The sequence below is a fragment of the Eptatretus burgeri genome, chromosome 9, assembly GCF_056783735.1.
Source record: "Eptatretus burgeri isolate ZD-2024b chromosome 9, Ebu_testis_v1, whole genome shotgun sequence".
Taxonomy (NCBI): domain Eukaryota; kingdom Metazoa; phylum Chordata; class Myxini; order Myxiniformes; family Myxinidae; genus Eptatretus; species Eptatretus burgeri.
In genome coordinates, this window is record NC_140969.1 from 104,181,889 (window position 1) to 104,199,388 (window position 17,500).

Sequence of the window (17,500 nt, forward strand, 5' to 3'; positions counted from 1 at the left end):
CACCTTTCCTCTCACCTCACCCTTCCTCTCACCTCACCTTTCCTCTCACCTCACCTTTCCTCTCACCTCACCTTTCCTCACACCTCACCTTTCCTCACACCTCACCTTTCCTCACACCTCACCTTTCCTCTCACCTCCCCTTTCTTCTCCTCTCCCCTTTCCTCTCACCTCACCTTTCCTCTCACCTCACCTTTCCTCACACCTCACCTTTCCTCACACCTCACCTTTCCTCACACCTCCCCTTTCCTCACACCTCCCCTTTCCTCACACCTCCCCTTTCCTCACACCTCCCCTTTCCTCACACCTCCCCTTTCCTCACACCTCCCCTTTCCTCACACCTCCCCTTTCCTCACACCTCCCCTTTCCTCTCACCTCACCTTTCCTCACACCTCACCTTTCCTCTCACCTCGCCTCTCCTGTCCTCTCACCTCGCCTCTCCTGTCCTCTCACCTCGCCTCGCCTTTCCTGTCCTCTCACCTCGCCTCGCCTTTCCTGACCTCTCACCTCTCCTCGCCTTTCCTGTCCTCTCACCTCGCCTCGCCTTTCCCCTCCCCTCGCCTTTCCCCTCACTCCTCTTGCCTCGCCTTTCCCCTCCCTCCTCTCGCCTCTCCTCGCCCCTCCTCTCTCCTCTGCTCGCCCCTCCTCTCTCCTGTCCTCGCTCCTCCTCTCTCCTCCTCTCCTCACCCCTCCTCTCTCCCTCCTCGCCCCTCCTCTCTCCTCGCCCCTCCTCTCTCCTCGCCCCTCCTCTCTCCTCGCCCCTCCTCTCGCCTCACCCTCCTCTCTCCTCGCCCCTCTCGCCTCGCCCCTCCTCTCTCCTCGCTCCTCGCATCGCCCCTCTCGCCTCGCCTCGCCCCTCCTCTCGCCTCTCCTCGCCCCTCCTCTCGCCTCTCCTCGCCCCTCCTCTCGCCTCGCCTGCGCCCCCCTCTCGCCTCGCCCTCCTCTCGCCTCGCCTCGCCCCTCCTCTCGCCTCGCCTCGCCCTCCTCTCGCCTCGCCTCGCTCCTCCTCTCGCCTCGCCTCGCCCCTCCTCTCGCCTCGCCCCTCCTCTCGCCTCGCCCCTCCTCTCGCCTCGCCCCTCCTCTCTCCTCTCGCCCTCCTCTCTCCTCCTCTCTCCTCTCTCTCCTCCTCTCTCCTCGCCCCTCCTCTCTCTCGCCCCTCCTCTCGCCTCGCCCCTCCTCTCGCCTCGCCCCTCCTCTCGCCTCGCCCCTCCTCTCGCCTCGCCCCTCCTCTCGCCTCGCCCCTCCTCTCGCCTCGCCCCTCCTCTCGCCCCGCCCCCCCTCTCCCCCCCCCCCTCCCCTCGCCCCTCGCCTCGCTTCTCTCTCCTCGCTCCTCGAATCGCTCTCCTCTCGCCTCGCCCCTCCTCTCTCCTCGCTCCTCGCATCGCCCCTCCTCTCTCCTCGCATCGCCCCTCGCCTCGCCCCTCCTCTCTCCTCGCATCGCCCCTCGCCTCGCCCCTCCTCTCCCTCGCCCCTCCTCTCCCCTCGCCCCTCCTCTCGCCTCGCCCCTCCTCTCGCCTCGCCCCTCCTCTCGCCTCGCCCCTCCTCTCTCCTCGCATCGCCCCTCTCGCCTCGCTCCTCCTCGCGCATCGCCCCTCGCGGCTCGCTCCTCCTCTCGCCTCGCCCCTCCTCTCTGCTCGCCCCTCCTCTCTCCTCTACCCTCCTCTCGCCTCGCCCTCCTCTCGCCTCGCCCCTCCTCTCGCCTCGCCCCTCCTCTCGCCTCGCCCTCCTCTCGCCTCGCCCCTCCTCTCGCCTCGCCCCTCCTCTCGCCTGCGCCCCTCCTCTCTCCTCGCTCCTCCTCTCGCCTCGCCCGACCTCTCGCCTCGCCCCTCCTCTCGCCTCGCCGCTCCTCTCGCCTCGCCCCTCCTCTCGCCTCGCCCCTCCTCTCGCCTGCGCCCCTCCTCTCGCCTCTCCTCCTCTCGCCTCGCCCTCTCGCCTCGCCCCTCCTCTCGCCTCGCCCCTCCTCTCGCCTCGCCCCTCCTCTCGCCTCGCCCCTCCTCTCGCCTCGCCCCTCCTCTCGCCTCGCCCCTCCTCTCGCCTCGCCCCTCCTCTCGCCTCGCCCCTCCTCTCGCCTCGCCCCTCCTCTCGCCTCGCCCCTCCTCTCGCCTCGCCCCTCTCGCCTCGCCTCCTCTCGCCTCGCCCCTCCTCTCGCCTCGCCCCTCCTCTCGCCTCGCCCCTCCTCTCGCCTCGCCCCTCCTCTCGCCTCGCCCCACCTCGCTCCTCGAATCGCTCTCCTCGCATCGCCCCTCCTCTCTCCTCGCATCGCCCCTCCTCTCACCTCGCATCGCCCCTCCTCTCTCCTCGCATCGCCCCTCCTCTCTCCTCGCATCGCCCCTCCTCTCTCCTCCTCGCATCGCCCCTCCTCTCTCCTCGCATCGCCCCTCCTCTCTCCTCGCATCGCCCCTCCTCTCTCCTCGCATCGCCCCTCCTCTCTCCTCGCATCGCCCCTCCTCTCTCCTCGCATCGCCCCTCCTCTCTCCTCGCATCGCCCCTCCTCTCTCCTCGCATCGCCCCTCCTCTCTCCTCGCATCGCCCCTCCTCTCTCCTCGCATCGCCCCTCCTCTCTCCTCGCACCGCCCCTCCTCTCTCCTCGCATCGCCCCTCCTCTCTCTCGCATCGCCCCTCCTCTCGCCCCGCCCCTCCCTCTCGCCTCGCCCCTCCCTCGCCTCTCCCCGCCCCTCCTCTCGCCCGCCCCTCCTCTCGCCCCGCCCCTCCTCTCGCCCCGCCCCGCCCCTCCTCTCGCCCCGCCCCTCCTCTCGCCCCGCCCCTCCTCTCGCCCCGCCCCGCCCCGCCTCGCCCCTCGCCTCGCCTCGCTCCTCCTTTCGCCTTGCCCCTCATCCTCAAGCCCTCCACATGCTCCCCAACCCCTGTCCCTTTCTCTAATGTTTGATTTTTTGGGGGGGTGCGTACGTAATAAATATACGGCCCCAAAAGTGAAATGAGCTCGGTCATTGAAATGTGAAGTTACATTAAATTTTTTTTTTAATCTTTTCCATGGATGGTGTTGGAGGTGCGACAAGCCCAATGTCTTCGGTGAGTCTGCCGATGATACCGTCACGGCGGATCGATCGGGGACGAGCAACCATGGAGGTATCGAGGTGACCCAGGCTCCATCGAGCAGTGATCACCTTGAGAGGTCCAACCTTGGAGGAGTTGAAGTGATACCTGCAGTGACGAGTGTGCATGATGTTGGTAGGCCATCTTTGGAATCGCCCAAGGCCGCCAGGTTGTGACGGATGCGGCATACTCGTGCTTTTCTTGCTCGCACATCAATGCACAGTTTCCTCAACCTGAATTCGTTGCCATTGTTAGACAGTAGATGGTAACCGTGGTACGTGGAAATGTTGTGTAGGCTTCCTCTTCTTTCCCAGTGTAATTACTTGTGCAGTGCCTCGAGGCCGAGCTCATGCAGGGTGTCCATCAAGTCCTTGTGCAGCTTTGAACTTTTATAACTTTTGACGTACACACTATGTAAACAAGCTCCAAATGGTGCTTGAAAGAGTAGTTAATCGCGTTTTGTTCATGTTAAATCAGCAATTACCCTGGCTAACTCGACGAGTTGAAATTTTCTGCTAAGTCAACTCTTCCTACATCAGTGGTAAGTTTAACCGCCACAATTACTGCATTTGCTTCCCAATCTACGATGATTAAATCTTTCACATCTCACCTTAATACCAGTTAGATGAGGTTTCCTACCAGCCTGGTGTTGGCGCAGTGGTTAGGGCAGCGGCTTGGGATCAAAAAGGTCCTGAGTTCAAGCCCCGTTGGGCCACTGAATTAATACACCAGGGGGTTGACTCAGCCTGTCATCCTTCCGAGGTCGACGAAATGAGTACCAGTATACTGGGCCAGTGTATACCCCGGTTAAAATAGGTGTACCATATCCCTGTGTCGTAATAGGCGACCAGGGTTGCGTCAGGAAGGGCATCCGGCGTAAAACATGTGCCAAATCACGATGCGGATCATACGGATGATCCGCTGTGGCGACCCCTAACGGGAGCAGCCGAAAGAAGAAGTAGAAGATGAGGTTTCCTATCACTATGGTTCGCATGTCTGACGGATCTTGAATGACTTTTTTCCCCCACACAAGTGGATCTGAAGACGTGGACCCATCGCTTGGCCACCTCGTTCACCTGACCTGTCCCACTTGGACTACATGTTATGAGGCGATACAAAGCTGTTTTCCCATCAAAACCACATCATTTTGATGAACTTAGGACGATGATCACAAAGCTGCACTGTCTGGAGATCACTGGAGAACGTTTTCAATAAGTTGGCAAATCAGATGGAACAATGTACACGTATTACGAAAGATGGCGGTTATGTTGAATCCTAAAAATGTGAACTGTAAAGTATTTTTTTATATGATTAATTGGTCTTTATTGCACCATTTATAGTTTATATCCATCAAGTGTACATCAAGCGTTATGAAAGATCAAAGTTGCACAATAACTTTATGGACACACGTTGCTGTTCAAGTTTAGTTTTAGTTTATTTCTAGATTTGAAGCAATTGCAGTTAAAAAAAAAACGAAAGGGGCACTCGGTAGAGTGCATAGCTCCACCAGGCTGAACAGTTTGTTTTATCTCACCGATAGGCCGGATCCAGATCTTCAACAAAATCAAATAATTTCTTCCTTGTCACACACCAAACCTGTCCACAAAATTTCATCTGGATCCATCCACAACTTTTTGAGATATCCTGTACACAGACAGACAAACTATAAGGGTACTGGGGAGAGCGCATGCTTCCCCTCTGTAATGCCTGATGCACGAGAACATATCTGGCCCACTACATTTTTGAAATATCGTTTTCGAGCCCCTCCTCTCAATGGTGAAGAATTACTTTTAACAAATCAAGTAGTCGGATCCGGATTTGGATCTTCACCAAAATTGAATCAATTCTTCCTTGTCACGCACCCAACATGTCCACCAAGATTCATCCGAATCCGTCCACACCTTTTTGAGATATCGTGTTTATCGGTTTCGCCTGATCTCTCAATGGTGAAGAATCACGTTTAAAAATTCTAGTAGTCTGATACGGATCCGGATCTTCAGCAAAATCTCACCAATTCAGCCTTGTCATGCACCGAACCTGCCCACAAAATTTCATCTGGATCCATGCACAACTTTTTGAGATATCATGTACACAGACAAACAGATAGAAAGGGGGGTGAAAACATAACCTCCTTCACCTTCGGTGGCGGAGGTAATTATAGTGGTCGGATATGGATCTGGATCTTCACCAAGATGTAATCAGTTCGTCCTTGTCACACACCCAACCTGTCCACAAAATTTAATCGGGATCCGTCCACAGCTATTTGAGATATCATGCACTATATCGGTTTAGTCCTATCTCTCAATGGTGAAGACTCACTTAAAAAAAAACTGGAAGGTCACTCGGTAGAACGCATTCCTCAGCCACGCAATGCCTGATCCATGAGAACATATCGGGCCCAATACGTTTTTGAAATATCGTTCTTGTTATCGTTTTTGGTCCTATTTCTCCATGATGAAGAATCACTTTAAAAATTAAATAATCCTCGTATCCAGATTCAGATTCAGATCTTCACCAAAATCGAATCAGTTCTTCCTTGTCACACCCAACATGTCCAGCAAGTTTCACCCGAATCGGTTTACAACATTCTGAGATATCATGCAATTTAATTTTTAGCCCCATCTCTCAATGGTGAAAAATCGTTTAGAAATTAAATAACTCATGTTCCGATCTTCACCAAAATTAAGCGTTGCTGTCTTTGGCCGGTCACCAACACACGCCAATGACTGTTTGAAAACTGTGGCCAAAATTAGTGTGACAAACAGACAAACACGACAGACCAACATATTTGGTAAAAACAAATTTTGCCACGTAACAGACAGACAGACAGACAGGCACACAGGGGTGAAAATATTACATCGCAGATGGTGGAGATGATAATGTTTTTATATCAGATAGGATAAACAAGAAAAAGTACAATAAATATAGTATAATAGAAACAAATTCGAATCGTTACATGGTTCATTTGATGCATCATCACGTGGAGGAAGTTGATAAAAAATAAACCTTGTAGAACTTGTGTCCCTGCTTAATCACTAAAAAAAAAATGATAGAAATGAGAAGGAAAAGAAAAGGAAAAAAACTTCTGCAGATCTATTGGAGTATTTCACACACATTGGTTGTACCGTTGGATATTCTAACTTTGCATGTGAATTATGAGGTTTGTGGTGAACTCAACCGTTTCAATGACTCTCGTAACTTATTAATGAATGAGAAAGTATGAACATAAGAGAAGTGTTTAAATTTTTAATTTAAATCCATTTAAGCACCATGATCTTTTTTTCTCCCCCTGTTAACGCTCCTCCCTCCCACCCCACTCTCCATGCCCACCTCCTTCCAGATTTCTAGTTTTTTTTTCCCCCTCCTGAGAGTTTGCTTCTGCATTCTTCTTGCCCACACCACACTGCCCCCAATTCCTCTCTCTGATATTCCTTTTGTTCTGTTGCGTCTTCATCTGTTATATGTTCGAGCTCTTCCATGCGTCTTGATCTTGCATACAAAAAGAATGAGAACGCCACTCGGAAGAGCACATACCTCTGTGAAGCTGAACAGTTTGGTTTTGTATCCCACTGATAGGCCAGATCTGCATCCGGACCTGAACCAAAATAGAATCTGCTTGTTCTTGTCACCAACCCAACTCATCCACCAGGTTGTCGCAATCCGTCCACAACGTTTTGAAATATTGGTTTTGGCTCCCAATGGTGAAGAATCGGTGAAAAAAAAAATTGTATCCAGATCTTATCCAAAATCGAATCAATACGCCCTTCGCATACACCCACCAAGTTTCGTCCGAATTCCTCAATAACTGATTGAGATATCCATCCATCCATTGGGACCATACTCTGTGCATAGCGTTGGTGCTGCCTAACCAGTCTCCCTGGCGATTGGGCATAATCCTGGATGCGTCGCCACTCCGACACAGGATACCAGCAAGCTGTTACTCATTTTGCCGACCTCGGAAGGATGAACGGGCTGAGTCAACCCCACCTTGTATTAATTCAACAGCCTTGCGGGATTTGAACTCAGGATCATGGGATCCCAAGGCCACCACCCTAACCATTAAGACAACACCAAGCATGCTTGAGATATCTTGCAGACATACAGACGGACAAGAACATGTCAGGTGGCAGCTTGACAGGTATGATGAAAATCATGCAAATGATGCCACTGTCACCTTTGAACATTGTTGCAATTTGATACCTGTATCTTAAAGCGTTTCCGAGTTATCGTCTCCTTTGTCCCTCCAAAAACCTCTATACTTTAACATGGGTGACATCGTTGCCATGGAAACAACGTTGTACATCAACAAATTGCCACCATTTTGTAAATGCAGCATCTGTCCCCCAGTCCCGAGAGAAATCTTGCTTTTTAATAACTATCAGATTATCAAATCTGCTCGGAATTTGTTGATGTTTTCCAACTTATTTGTGTCAAGTTTGACGTCACGTAGCGCAAACACTTTCGGTCGTATCTGTTTTATGCAAATGACATCACTGTCGCATTGCTCACTGGACACCACCTGTGAACATGCAAATTCTGGGTGACCGAGCAGAGCACCGAGTTTCTGGTTGGGTGGAGAATTGCATGTTACTTGCCGAAAAAAGTATCATCTGTATTTTGCAAAAAGTCTGAAGATATTTGTGTGTTGTACTTCCAAAGGGGCTAATGGTTCAAAAGGTCAAAGGGATCAAAAAGGGTCCAAAGTGGTCAAGAGGTGTAAAGTATTTTTCCATTCTTTTCCAATCGTACTGTTACGTTTGAGGGGGGGGGGTATGCATTCAAAGGGTAATTAGGATGTTTAATTAGGTATGCCATGCTGTTCGAGTTTACCAGGATCTCGATGTAATAAGTAGCAATTCAGTGGTGATAAGTTGTCTCGTAAATGTTCATTTCTTCAAGGGGGAAATGATAATTGTCACGTAATTAGATAGGGACACGGGATAGTTAATTGTGTCTGCGTAAACCCCTTTTAGTAGTCCCTGGAGGCTGGCCGTGACGTCACAGGACAGGGCTGCGGATGGCTCCGCCCCGTGATCACGATTGGCGGAAGGCGACGGTGGTGGGCCAATAAAACGGCTCGATTGGAAGTGACGAGGACGGGAGGATAAAAAGGTTCTGTTTGGGGTCGAAAAGGAAGAGGAAGAAGATCGGGACAAAAAGATCGTGTTTTTTTGGTGTGGAGGCTGTTGCGCGGGAAGCGTACTTGTTGTTGTGCTGATTCGATCGTGTTCTTCATCGTGTCTTGGAGCCTTGCTGAGCCTCGTGCCTCACCTTGGTTGGCTCTGGGGTTCTGCTGACTCGGAGTACGGGGTCGAACGGCGGGCGGACCTGCCTCCCTCTCCTGCTCGCAATTTGGCACCAGAACTGGTTCCCTGGCGGCTGTGAGCGGACTTGGACCAGGACCAGGAGGTCGACAGCACCACGGTTTCTCCCGCCCCCCCCTGACAAGATCAAGGCCAGCTCGTCCGACGCTGATCCAGGGACAGTTGCGTCCACACCACGGTCCAGCCTGACCACCAGAAGTAGCTACGTTTTGTGTGTGTGTGTGTGTGTGTGTGTGTGTGTGTGTGTGTGTGTGTGTGTGTGTGTGTGTGTGTGTGTGTGTGTGTGTGTGTGTGTGTGTGTGTGTGTGTGTGTGTGTGTGTGTGTGTGTGTGTGTGTGTGTGTGTGTGTGTGTGTGTACTTGGCACCTTAGAGGGTTTGAGATCTGTATATTCATTGGAATTGTCTGTTTTCCCCACGCCCGATCCCACACCATCCCGTCGAATCGCCCCGGATCCCTCTTCTTGCCGAGTCTTGTTATTTCTGGTTAATAATAAAAACAAATAAACATCATCAACTCAGTGAAAAGTGACTCGTGCCACCTTCCTCGTCCCGTTTGCGGTAGAGCGATTAGAACCGCCATGTTTGGGTTATAAATAAATAAACCGCCTCCATCGTTTCGGCTCATTCTACGTTGGCGGGACTGTTCAAGTCCCGTGGACGTCACATTGGTGTCAGGAGTGGGATGTTCGTACCCCTCTAAATTATATTTGGTATCGGGAGAATATACCAAGATTAAAATCTCGCCAAGAATTGGAATATAAAATTATTACAGAAAAGCGCGCGAGCGCGGGAAACTTTTGGCGGGATTTTTCAAATTTAAATTAATTGGCGGCAAACGGGACTTCTGCACCATGGCGGATGTGCAGATGTTTGAGGAGGAAGGCCACGTGTCTGGCAGCGAGTCGGGGGAAGAAGGGAGAGACGGGGGTAGGGTTGAACCTCCCCCATTCCGAGCGTGGACCGTGCTTCATCGCCCGTAACGGAGCCGGCAGCGCCGGAAACCGGCGCGATGACGATCTGGACAATGTTGGAACGTTTAATGAGTGCAATTACAGCACAGGGGGCAAAAATGATGGCACAGGGGGCACAAATGGCAGAAATGACGGCACAAATGGAAAATCAATTCGTGACACAGAGGGCAGAAATGACGGCACAGGGGGCAGAGATGGCGGATCGATTGGGGGTAATGGGGGAACAGTTGGGTGCACGGATTGATTTAATGAGGGATGAATTGGGGGAAAAGATGGAGACAATGAAAACTGAGATGCAGGAGTGTGTGGATGTTAAATTGGGAGAAATACAAAGTAAATTCGAGGATAGATTGGAGGAAACAAAGGTAGAAATTACATTGGAGGGGGAAAATATACGGAAAAAATTGGAAGATAAAATTGATGCAACGAACATTCGGGTTGATGAAGTGGATGAGGGCCTGGAACGTCATCGTGCCTGTGTGGATGCTCGTATGCAGCTGCAAGTTGAAGAGTGGGGAGAGCTGAGGAAGCAAGGGATGAATTTGGCGGAGGAGGTAAAAGGATTGGAGGCTCGTTTGGACGAACAAGATAAAATTATGAGCCAAGATGAAGTCTTAGATAAAGGCCTGGTAGAGCCGTCTTTTGTAAGTACAGTGTCCGGGTTGGTTGAGGAGCAGCTACAAACTCGCGACGGAGCCTTGGAGGAGGTTGTGCGGGCCCAGAAGATCCTGCGGGAAGAGGTGAATCGGTCCATTCAACGTTTGGAACAGGAGGCAAAATTGACCCATGAGACCCTCACCACAAAACATCTTTGGCCACAGTGGGCTCCGAAATTGGATACGCAGCCACAAGGGTGTTTGATCCCTGGGCTGGATTCGGACAGGGGAGAAACTGAGAAGCGGGCCACCGTAAAAGTGATCCCCCTGGTAAATTTCGACGGGTCAGGGAGCGTTGAAGCTTTTCTGACGCAATTTGAGTGCATTTCCTGACTAAACGGGTGGAATGAGCGGGAACGTACAGGGAATTTGGTGGCAACGTTGCGGGGACCAGCCGCAGATGTGTTAAACGTGATCGCGGAGGGGATGTTGACCAGCTCCCACATTTGCGAGGCGTTGAGCCGTCGGTTTGGGTTCGCGGCAAACTGTGATCTGGTGCAGGCCCAGCTCCAGCACCGCAGATTAAAGCCGGGTGAGACAGTGCAGGAGCTGGCACAGGACATTTACCAATCAGTCAGGATCGCGTATCGGGACCTTACAGTGGAGGCGTGGGACAGACTGGCACTAGAGAAATTTTTAGCTGCTCTTCCTGACCCTGAGGTCCGAGCGCTAGTGGAGTTACAGGATCCACCCACTGTTCACCGAGCGGCCGAGTGCGCGGCCAGGCTGGCCTCGTGGAGTCGGCCGGGTCGGGTTCCAGAGAGGCCATCGGTGACGATCCGACAGGCGGAGATCCAGGATCAGGGAGGGGGGCTGGGAGAAATTGGCATTACCCAAATGTTTCAGGAAATTTGCCAGAAACTGTTAAGTTTGATAAGGGGTAATTCGGTAGTTGGTGTGCCAAAGTGGCGGGGTCCAGCCCAGCCAATAGAGCAATTCGATTATGGCCGAGGGGGTCCGGAACCGGAAGAGACATTACACCGATACCCACGGGGGCCTTTTATGGGGAGTTGTTTCCGGTGCGGGCAAAGAGGACACATGCAACGATATTGCCGGTACCCGGCGATGGAGGGACCCTCCAATAGACGTTTAGACTCGGAGAGGGTGAATCCTCCTGCTGAACCGCCAGGTCTATCCGAGATGCCCTTTCATAGGTTGGGTCCGGAGATCACTGTCGGGGGTCGGGGAGACTAGATTGGGCTGAGCATATACGGCCATGCTCGGCTGCTGAGATTGTGGCGAAGTGCCCTCCTTTGGTGGAAAAAATGAATTGTGGGAAAATTGGCATGGGTTTGTAAGTTCTGTCGGGTTTTAGAGTGACAATCGGGACAGTGGGTAATTGGTAACAAAGCGGGCACAAGTGGCTGTCCAATGGCTGGTGCATGGATCGGGTGAGAAGTGCTGTGTGAGTTGCTTCAAGTTAAGAAGTGAAATGTATGGTGCACACATTGATTTTTATTGGACATGGTGTGGTAACAGGGAAGGTCATGGTCGGCGAAGTGTTAGAAATGCAGGTGTCACATGTAAGGCCGATGGGGTGGGGGAGTCATGTGGGTTTTGTGGGTGGGGATGATGTGCTTGTGCGCAGGGATTGCTGAAGCTCACGGTGAGCGTGAATTGCGACCCCCTTCAAGGAGATTCACCACCTGGTGGCTAATGGTGACAGTGTCTGGAGGAAACTGGGAGAGGGTCTGGTTGGGCGACCAAGGCAGGTAGGACCTTGGCGACCCAGGAAGGCCAGAGGAGCCAGTGAGACCCCTTCCAGAGTGTTGTACGGGATTAGAGCTGATGGCTACCAGGGGGGAGGGAATCAAAGGGAGCGGGTCGGAGAAACGTCCGGGTTGGATTAAAGCTTACCTGTGGGCATGGTTGCACCTGAGATGCCCCCATCATCTTGTGGTAACCCACCCCACGGCCACGACGGGATTCAGCCTGCATGATTAAAATGAGGACCATGACCTAGAAATGTGATGATGACCATGGTGTGAGTGTTGTGAAGATGTATGAGTCCCACTCGATCCCGCACAACTTGACAGGTGCAGCAAGGGCATGATGTCCGCATAATTTTGGGGCAAGCAAATTTGAAAATTGGCTCCCCAGGTAACGCTGGGTCTTTAGCATCCACTGGGGGAGGCGGTCAAGTGTAAATATCCTGTGAATAGTGTCGTTAAGGCTTAGAGTAGGAATGTAAAGTATAAGTGTTGTGTTTTTGTGGAACCTTTTGTTTCCCCTCCCCAGATCACTGGAAGAGTGTTGGGCAAGAGCGATGATCCAGAAGATGGAGTGCAACTTCGCTCAGTGCTATTATGTGATAAAATAAAATAAAAAAAAAACAAAAAAAAAACGAATGATTGTTTAGGCGAGGATAAGGCCATAAGGGGGTAGTACATGAAGCAGGATAGGTAAGTTAGCTGCGACTCGCTGCCCATTGCTCCTCCTACTTTATTTCGTTAGGTTAATGAGGTGTGAGTCAGTAAGTGTTAAGGCTGGTACGGCACCGCCTGTGATATACCTTGCAGGAGCTGCGGTACCAGAGGAGGGGGCAGTGTTACGTTTGAGGGGGGGGTATGCATTCAAAGGGTAATTAGGATGTTTAATTAGGTATGCCATGCTGTTCGAGTTCACCAGGATCTCGATGTAATAAGTAGCAATTCAGTGGTGATAAGTTGTCTCGTAAATGTTCATTTCTTCAAGGGGGAAATGATAATTGTCACGTAATTAGATAGGGACACGGGATAGGGTAAGTGTGTCTGCGTCAACCCCTTTTAGTAGTCCCTGGAGGCTGGCCGTGACGTCACAGGACAGGGCTTCGGATGGCTCCGCTCTGTGATCACGATTGGCGGAAGGTGACGGTGGTGGGCCAATAAAACGGCTCGATTGGAAGTGACGAGGGTGGGAGGATAAAAAGGTTCTGTTCGGAGTCAAAAAGGAAGAGGAATAAGATCGGGACAAAAAGATCGTGTTTTTTGGTGTGGAGGCTGTTGCGCGGGAAGCGTACTTGTGCTGATTCGATCGTGTTCTTCATCGTGTCTTGGAGCCTTGCTGAGCCTCGTGCCTCACCTTGGTTGGCTCTGGGGTTCTGCTGACTCGGAGTACGGGGTCGAACGGCGGGCGGACCTGCCTCCCTCTCCTGCTCGCAATTTGGCGCCAGAACTGGTTCCCTGGCGGCTGTGAGCGGACTTGGGCCAGGACCAGGAGGTCGACAGCACCACGGTTTCTCCCGCCCCCCCAGACGAGAGCAAGGCCAGCTCGTCCGACGCTGATCCAGGGACAGTTGCGTCCACACCACGGTCCAGCCTGCCCACCAGAAGTAGCTACGGTGTGTGTGTGTGTGTGTGTGTGTGTGTGTGTGTGTGTGTGTGTGTGTGTGTGTGTGTGTGTGTGTGTGTGTGTGTGTGTGTGTGTGTGTGTGTGTGTGTGTGTGTGTGTACACACACGTGTACTTGGCGCCTTAGAGGGTTTGAGTTCTGTTTTTTCATTGAAATTGTCTGTTTTCCCCACGCCCGATCCCACACCATCCCGTCGAATCGCCCCGGATCCCTCTTCTTGCTGAGTCTTGTTATTTCTGGTTAATAATAAAAACAAATAAACATCATCAACTCAGTGAAAAGTGACTCGTGCCACCTTCCTCGTCCCGTTTGCGGTAGAGCGATTAGAACCACCATGTTTGGGTTATAAATAAATAAACCACCTCCATCGTTTCGGCTCATTCTACGTTGGCAGGACTGTTCAAGTCCCGTAGACGTCACAGTACTTATGGTCCAAAGATCTAAGATTCTCAGCGGTCGAAGAGTCTAAATGTCTAAATTGTCAAAGCAGTCTTAAAGGGTCTAAGGGTGTCTCAAGGGTCTTAAAACATCCAAAAGGTCGAAAAGGTATAAAATGGTCTAAGGGGTCTAAATGTATTGTTAGGTCAGATTAGATCTGTGATTTTTTGCAGATACCGTGTAAACCTATACTAACATGTTTCATGGTCGGGTTGTCGGCGACTAAGCCGTCTTCCCCCACCAGGTTTTTTGGTGAGGAGGGTGTGTGGATATGGACACCCAGCAGGATTAAAAATAAAACCTGTCAAAGGGCCGAGGAGCTTCTTGTGAGCCAATGGCCATCCATATCTAGTGCCCAACTATGTCTGTGGATGTCGTCCTGCAGTTGGGTTACTTTTTTATAAGGAGGTTGGTGGCAGGATTTGCACTCCGGCCACCGTAAAACCCTTCATTCCGTAAAACGTATGAAAAGCAAAAATAAATCTGAAAACCCACTCCGTGGGAGTACGTCCTGTGCGGCTTCCCTTCACAGGGCAGCTCATCGGATGACGGGATTGGGGAAAAGCCTTCGGGACCCCCAATCTTTGATGATAGGAAGGAAACCATGGGGTAACATTCCCGGGTCACATTGCGAGAGAGTGTTGGAGTGGTGCTGAGGTGTCGTCCAGCAGATGGTGATCTCCTTGGGTTAACCTGAGGTGGGCCCTTCGGGTGGGCGCCTGGAATGTCCTATCCCGAAGAGAGGATGATCACTTGTCTCTATTATCATCTGAGCTCAAGTGTTTGGACATCGGTATTGCAGCACTCTCTGAGGTTCAGAGACCGGATAGTGGCGAGATCATGGTGGGTGGTTAAACCTACTATTGGTCTAGCCGTTTTGATGGTTACAATGCCCAAGGAGTTGCTGTAGCTGTTTACCACAAGCTGACTCCATTGAATTCAGGTAACATCGGTCAATGAGTGTATTATGAGACTAAGGAATCATCACTCCTTGGGTTTCATTTCCCTGGTCTCTGTATATGCTCCGACTGAGGCGAGTGATCTCACCGTGAAGGACGCAATCTATGCCACACTTGAATCTGTGGTTGATCAGCTTCTCTCGTCTTGGGGGATTTCAATGCTTCAACTGGAACTGATAGGGATGGTTATGAGACATGTTGTGGTCCCCATGAGCCTGGAACTGTGAACCAGAATAGCACCAAGTTCCTTAACGTTGCAAGAAGTCATGGACTTGGGGTGGCCGGTTCATCGTTTCACCGCCCACAGGCTTATCGCTGGACTTGGTATCCCAACGCTGGCGGTGGGGCAAAGAAGATTGACCATGTGCTCGTTGATGGTCGCTGGAGGATGATGCAGAACTGCAGGGTCTACCGGAGTGCTTAGTTCCTCAACACCAACCACAGGGTTGTTGTAGCAATTCTGAAGTTGCAGGTGAAATCCAGGAGAATGGTACCATCCCAGTCTAGGCTGGATGTTGGCAAGCTCAAGGATGAGAGGGTAGCTGAGCAGTTTGCGAACAAGCTGAGTGGAGATTTGGGGGGTCTGGGTGCTTTGGGGAATCTTGAAGGGTTGTGGATTGCCTTCAATACCACTGTCCTTGATGTTGCCGGTTGATGTCTTGGAACTCACTGAAGGGTGAAGAAGAATTTTGTCTCAAGGGACACTGGATACCATTCACCAGAGTCGCAGGTCCAGGCTTAATTGCAGACCTGAGCTGTTCTGGGAGCTGAGGCGAAAAAGTGAATGTGGGCTAAGGGTGGACAAGGAGGCCTATGTGCAAGGAATCTGTGAGGGGGTGGAGAATCACCTGTGGTCAAGTGATATGTGCATTGCGTTGCTCCAAGCCCATCCCTCGGTGAACTGTGGTTATAGTGGAGGGTGGTGGGCTCTTGACGGAGGAGTCCGAAGTGAAGGCCCGCTGAGCCGGTTACTTTGAGCGGCTGTACCAGGCTGATCCAGCAGCTATGGAGTTTGATGTCAGGGGTGTTTCTATATGATTGCTGACCTTACAATCAACTGTGGTCCACCTTCGTTTGTTGAAGCACAGGCTGCAGTGAACCGGTTGAAATGGGGTAAAGCTCTTGGGATCTTTGGCATCCATGCTGAACTTCTCAAGGCTGGTGGAAATGCTGCACTCGTGTCGTTGCATGCAGTTCTGTGCTCTGCCTGGAACACAGGCATCATCCCAACTGATTGGAAGAGGGGCCTTGTTGTCCCTCTCTGGAAAGGAAAGTGTGATCGCAAGGACTGCAACAACTACTGAGGGGTGACGCTGTTCTCAGTGCCGGGCAAGGTCTTTGCTCGCATAATTCTTGATAGGGTTCGCCACCATCTGCTTGAGCACCACTGCCCAGAGCAGTCAGGCTTTACACCAAAGAGGTCAACGATTCATCGCATCCTTGCTCTTTATGTCCTCACCGAACGCAGATGAGAGTTTCGGCAGGGGCTGCTTGCAGCCTATATTGATCTCTGTAAAGCGTTTGATTCAGTGAATCGGGATGCCCCCTGGAGGATTCTTGGTCTTCGTGGGGTGCCACCAAAACTGATCTGATGTCTGAACTATACTCTGGTACTGAGGGTGCTGTGAGCTGTGGTGATACCATCTCTCACTTATTTGCAGTTGTTGCTGGAGTTTGTCAGGGGTGTGCACTGGCCCCCACACTTTTCAGCACTTGTATGGACTGGATTCTCAGGACGATGTTAGAGAGATCAAGCTGCGGTGCATCGTTTGGGAATGTCAAGATCTCTGACCTTGATTTTGCAGAGACTGGATATCGTTTTAGGGGCCCTCGAGGTGCTGAATGAGGAGTCGGAGCCGCTGGGATTACGGGTTTCCTCGGTCAAAACTAAGATCCAGGCTTTCAATGACATCTTGGATGCTACTATCCTGTCTGTACCTGTTTGTGATGAGGATGTTGAGGTCATGGAGAGATTCACTTATCTTGGCAGTAATATTTATGTTTCTGGTAGCTGTTCCCCAGAGGTCAACAGGCGTCTGGGTCAGGCCTGGAGAGTCAGAGATTCACTGGATCATGAGGTGTGGTGCTGCCGGTACCTGCGCGGGAGGACGAAAGGCCGAGTCTTCAGGTCCTTGATGTTTCCAGTGTTCCTGTACAGATGTGGGACTTTGACTCTGACCAGGGATCTGAGACGGCGACTTAATTCCTTTGGTACCAGGTCTCTTTGGAGAATCCTTGGCTATCGCTGGTCGTCTTTGTCTCCAACGAGCGGTTTCTGAGATAGACTCAAATGAGATTTGTTACCTGCATAGCTCATGAGCATCAGCTGTGGCTGTATTGACATGTGGCTCATTTTCCTGATGCTGATCCTGCTCACCAGATTCTCTCAGCAAGAGAGCCTCATGAATGGAGGAGGCCAATGGGCTGCCCATATTCCTCATGGTTGCAGCAGGTTGATCAGCATCTCAAGGAGATTGGGATGGGCCAGGCATCTGCCTGGGGGATGGCAAGACAGAGGCCCCTGGAGTACTGGTGGAAAGTGGACGCAGTGATGCGCTACTCCGGCGCATGCTCCCATATCTGACCTGACCTGGTCTAAAGGTTAAAAGGGCATATTCCAACAGTCGTTCATGTCGAAAGGATTGAATTGGTATCTTGGAATGGTCTACGTGTCCTTATTCTTTGAAGAAAGAATGCTCCAGACAGTTTACCGATACTTCGTGGTTAATATCACTTTTACTGTTTTTTTTTTTCAAACACTCCAAGTGCGA

General features: G+C 51.7%; 1 protein-coding gene across 4 annotated transcripts in view; it reads left to right on the top strand.

The window, feature by feature from the left end:
* Nucleotides 1-17,500, top strand: part of LOC147020814 (uncharacterized) — a 125,187-nt gene that overhangs the window by 2,376 nt on the left and 105,311 nt on the right. For all 4 annotated transcript variants that reach the window (XR_015061971.1, XM_085896448.1, XM_085896446.1 and 1 more), the window contains exon 2: nucleotides 3,005-3,186. Coding sequence is in view for 3 of the 4 variants with exons in the window: in XM_085896448.1 (XP_085752574.1) it covers nucleotides 3,005-3,186 (182 nt within the window). In the remaining variant the exon portion in view is untranslated. The remainder of the gene's footprint in view (nucleotides 1-3,004; nucleotides 3,187-17,500) is intronic.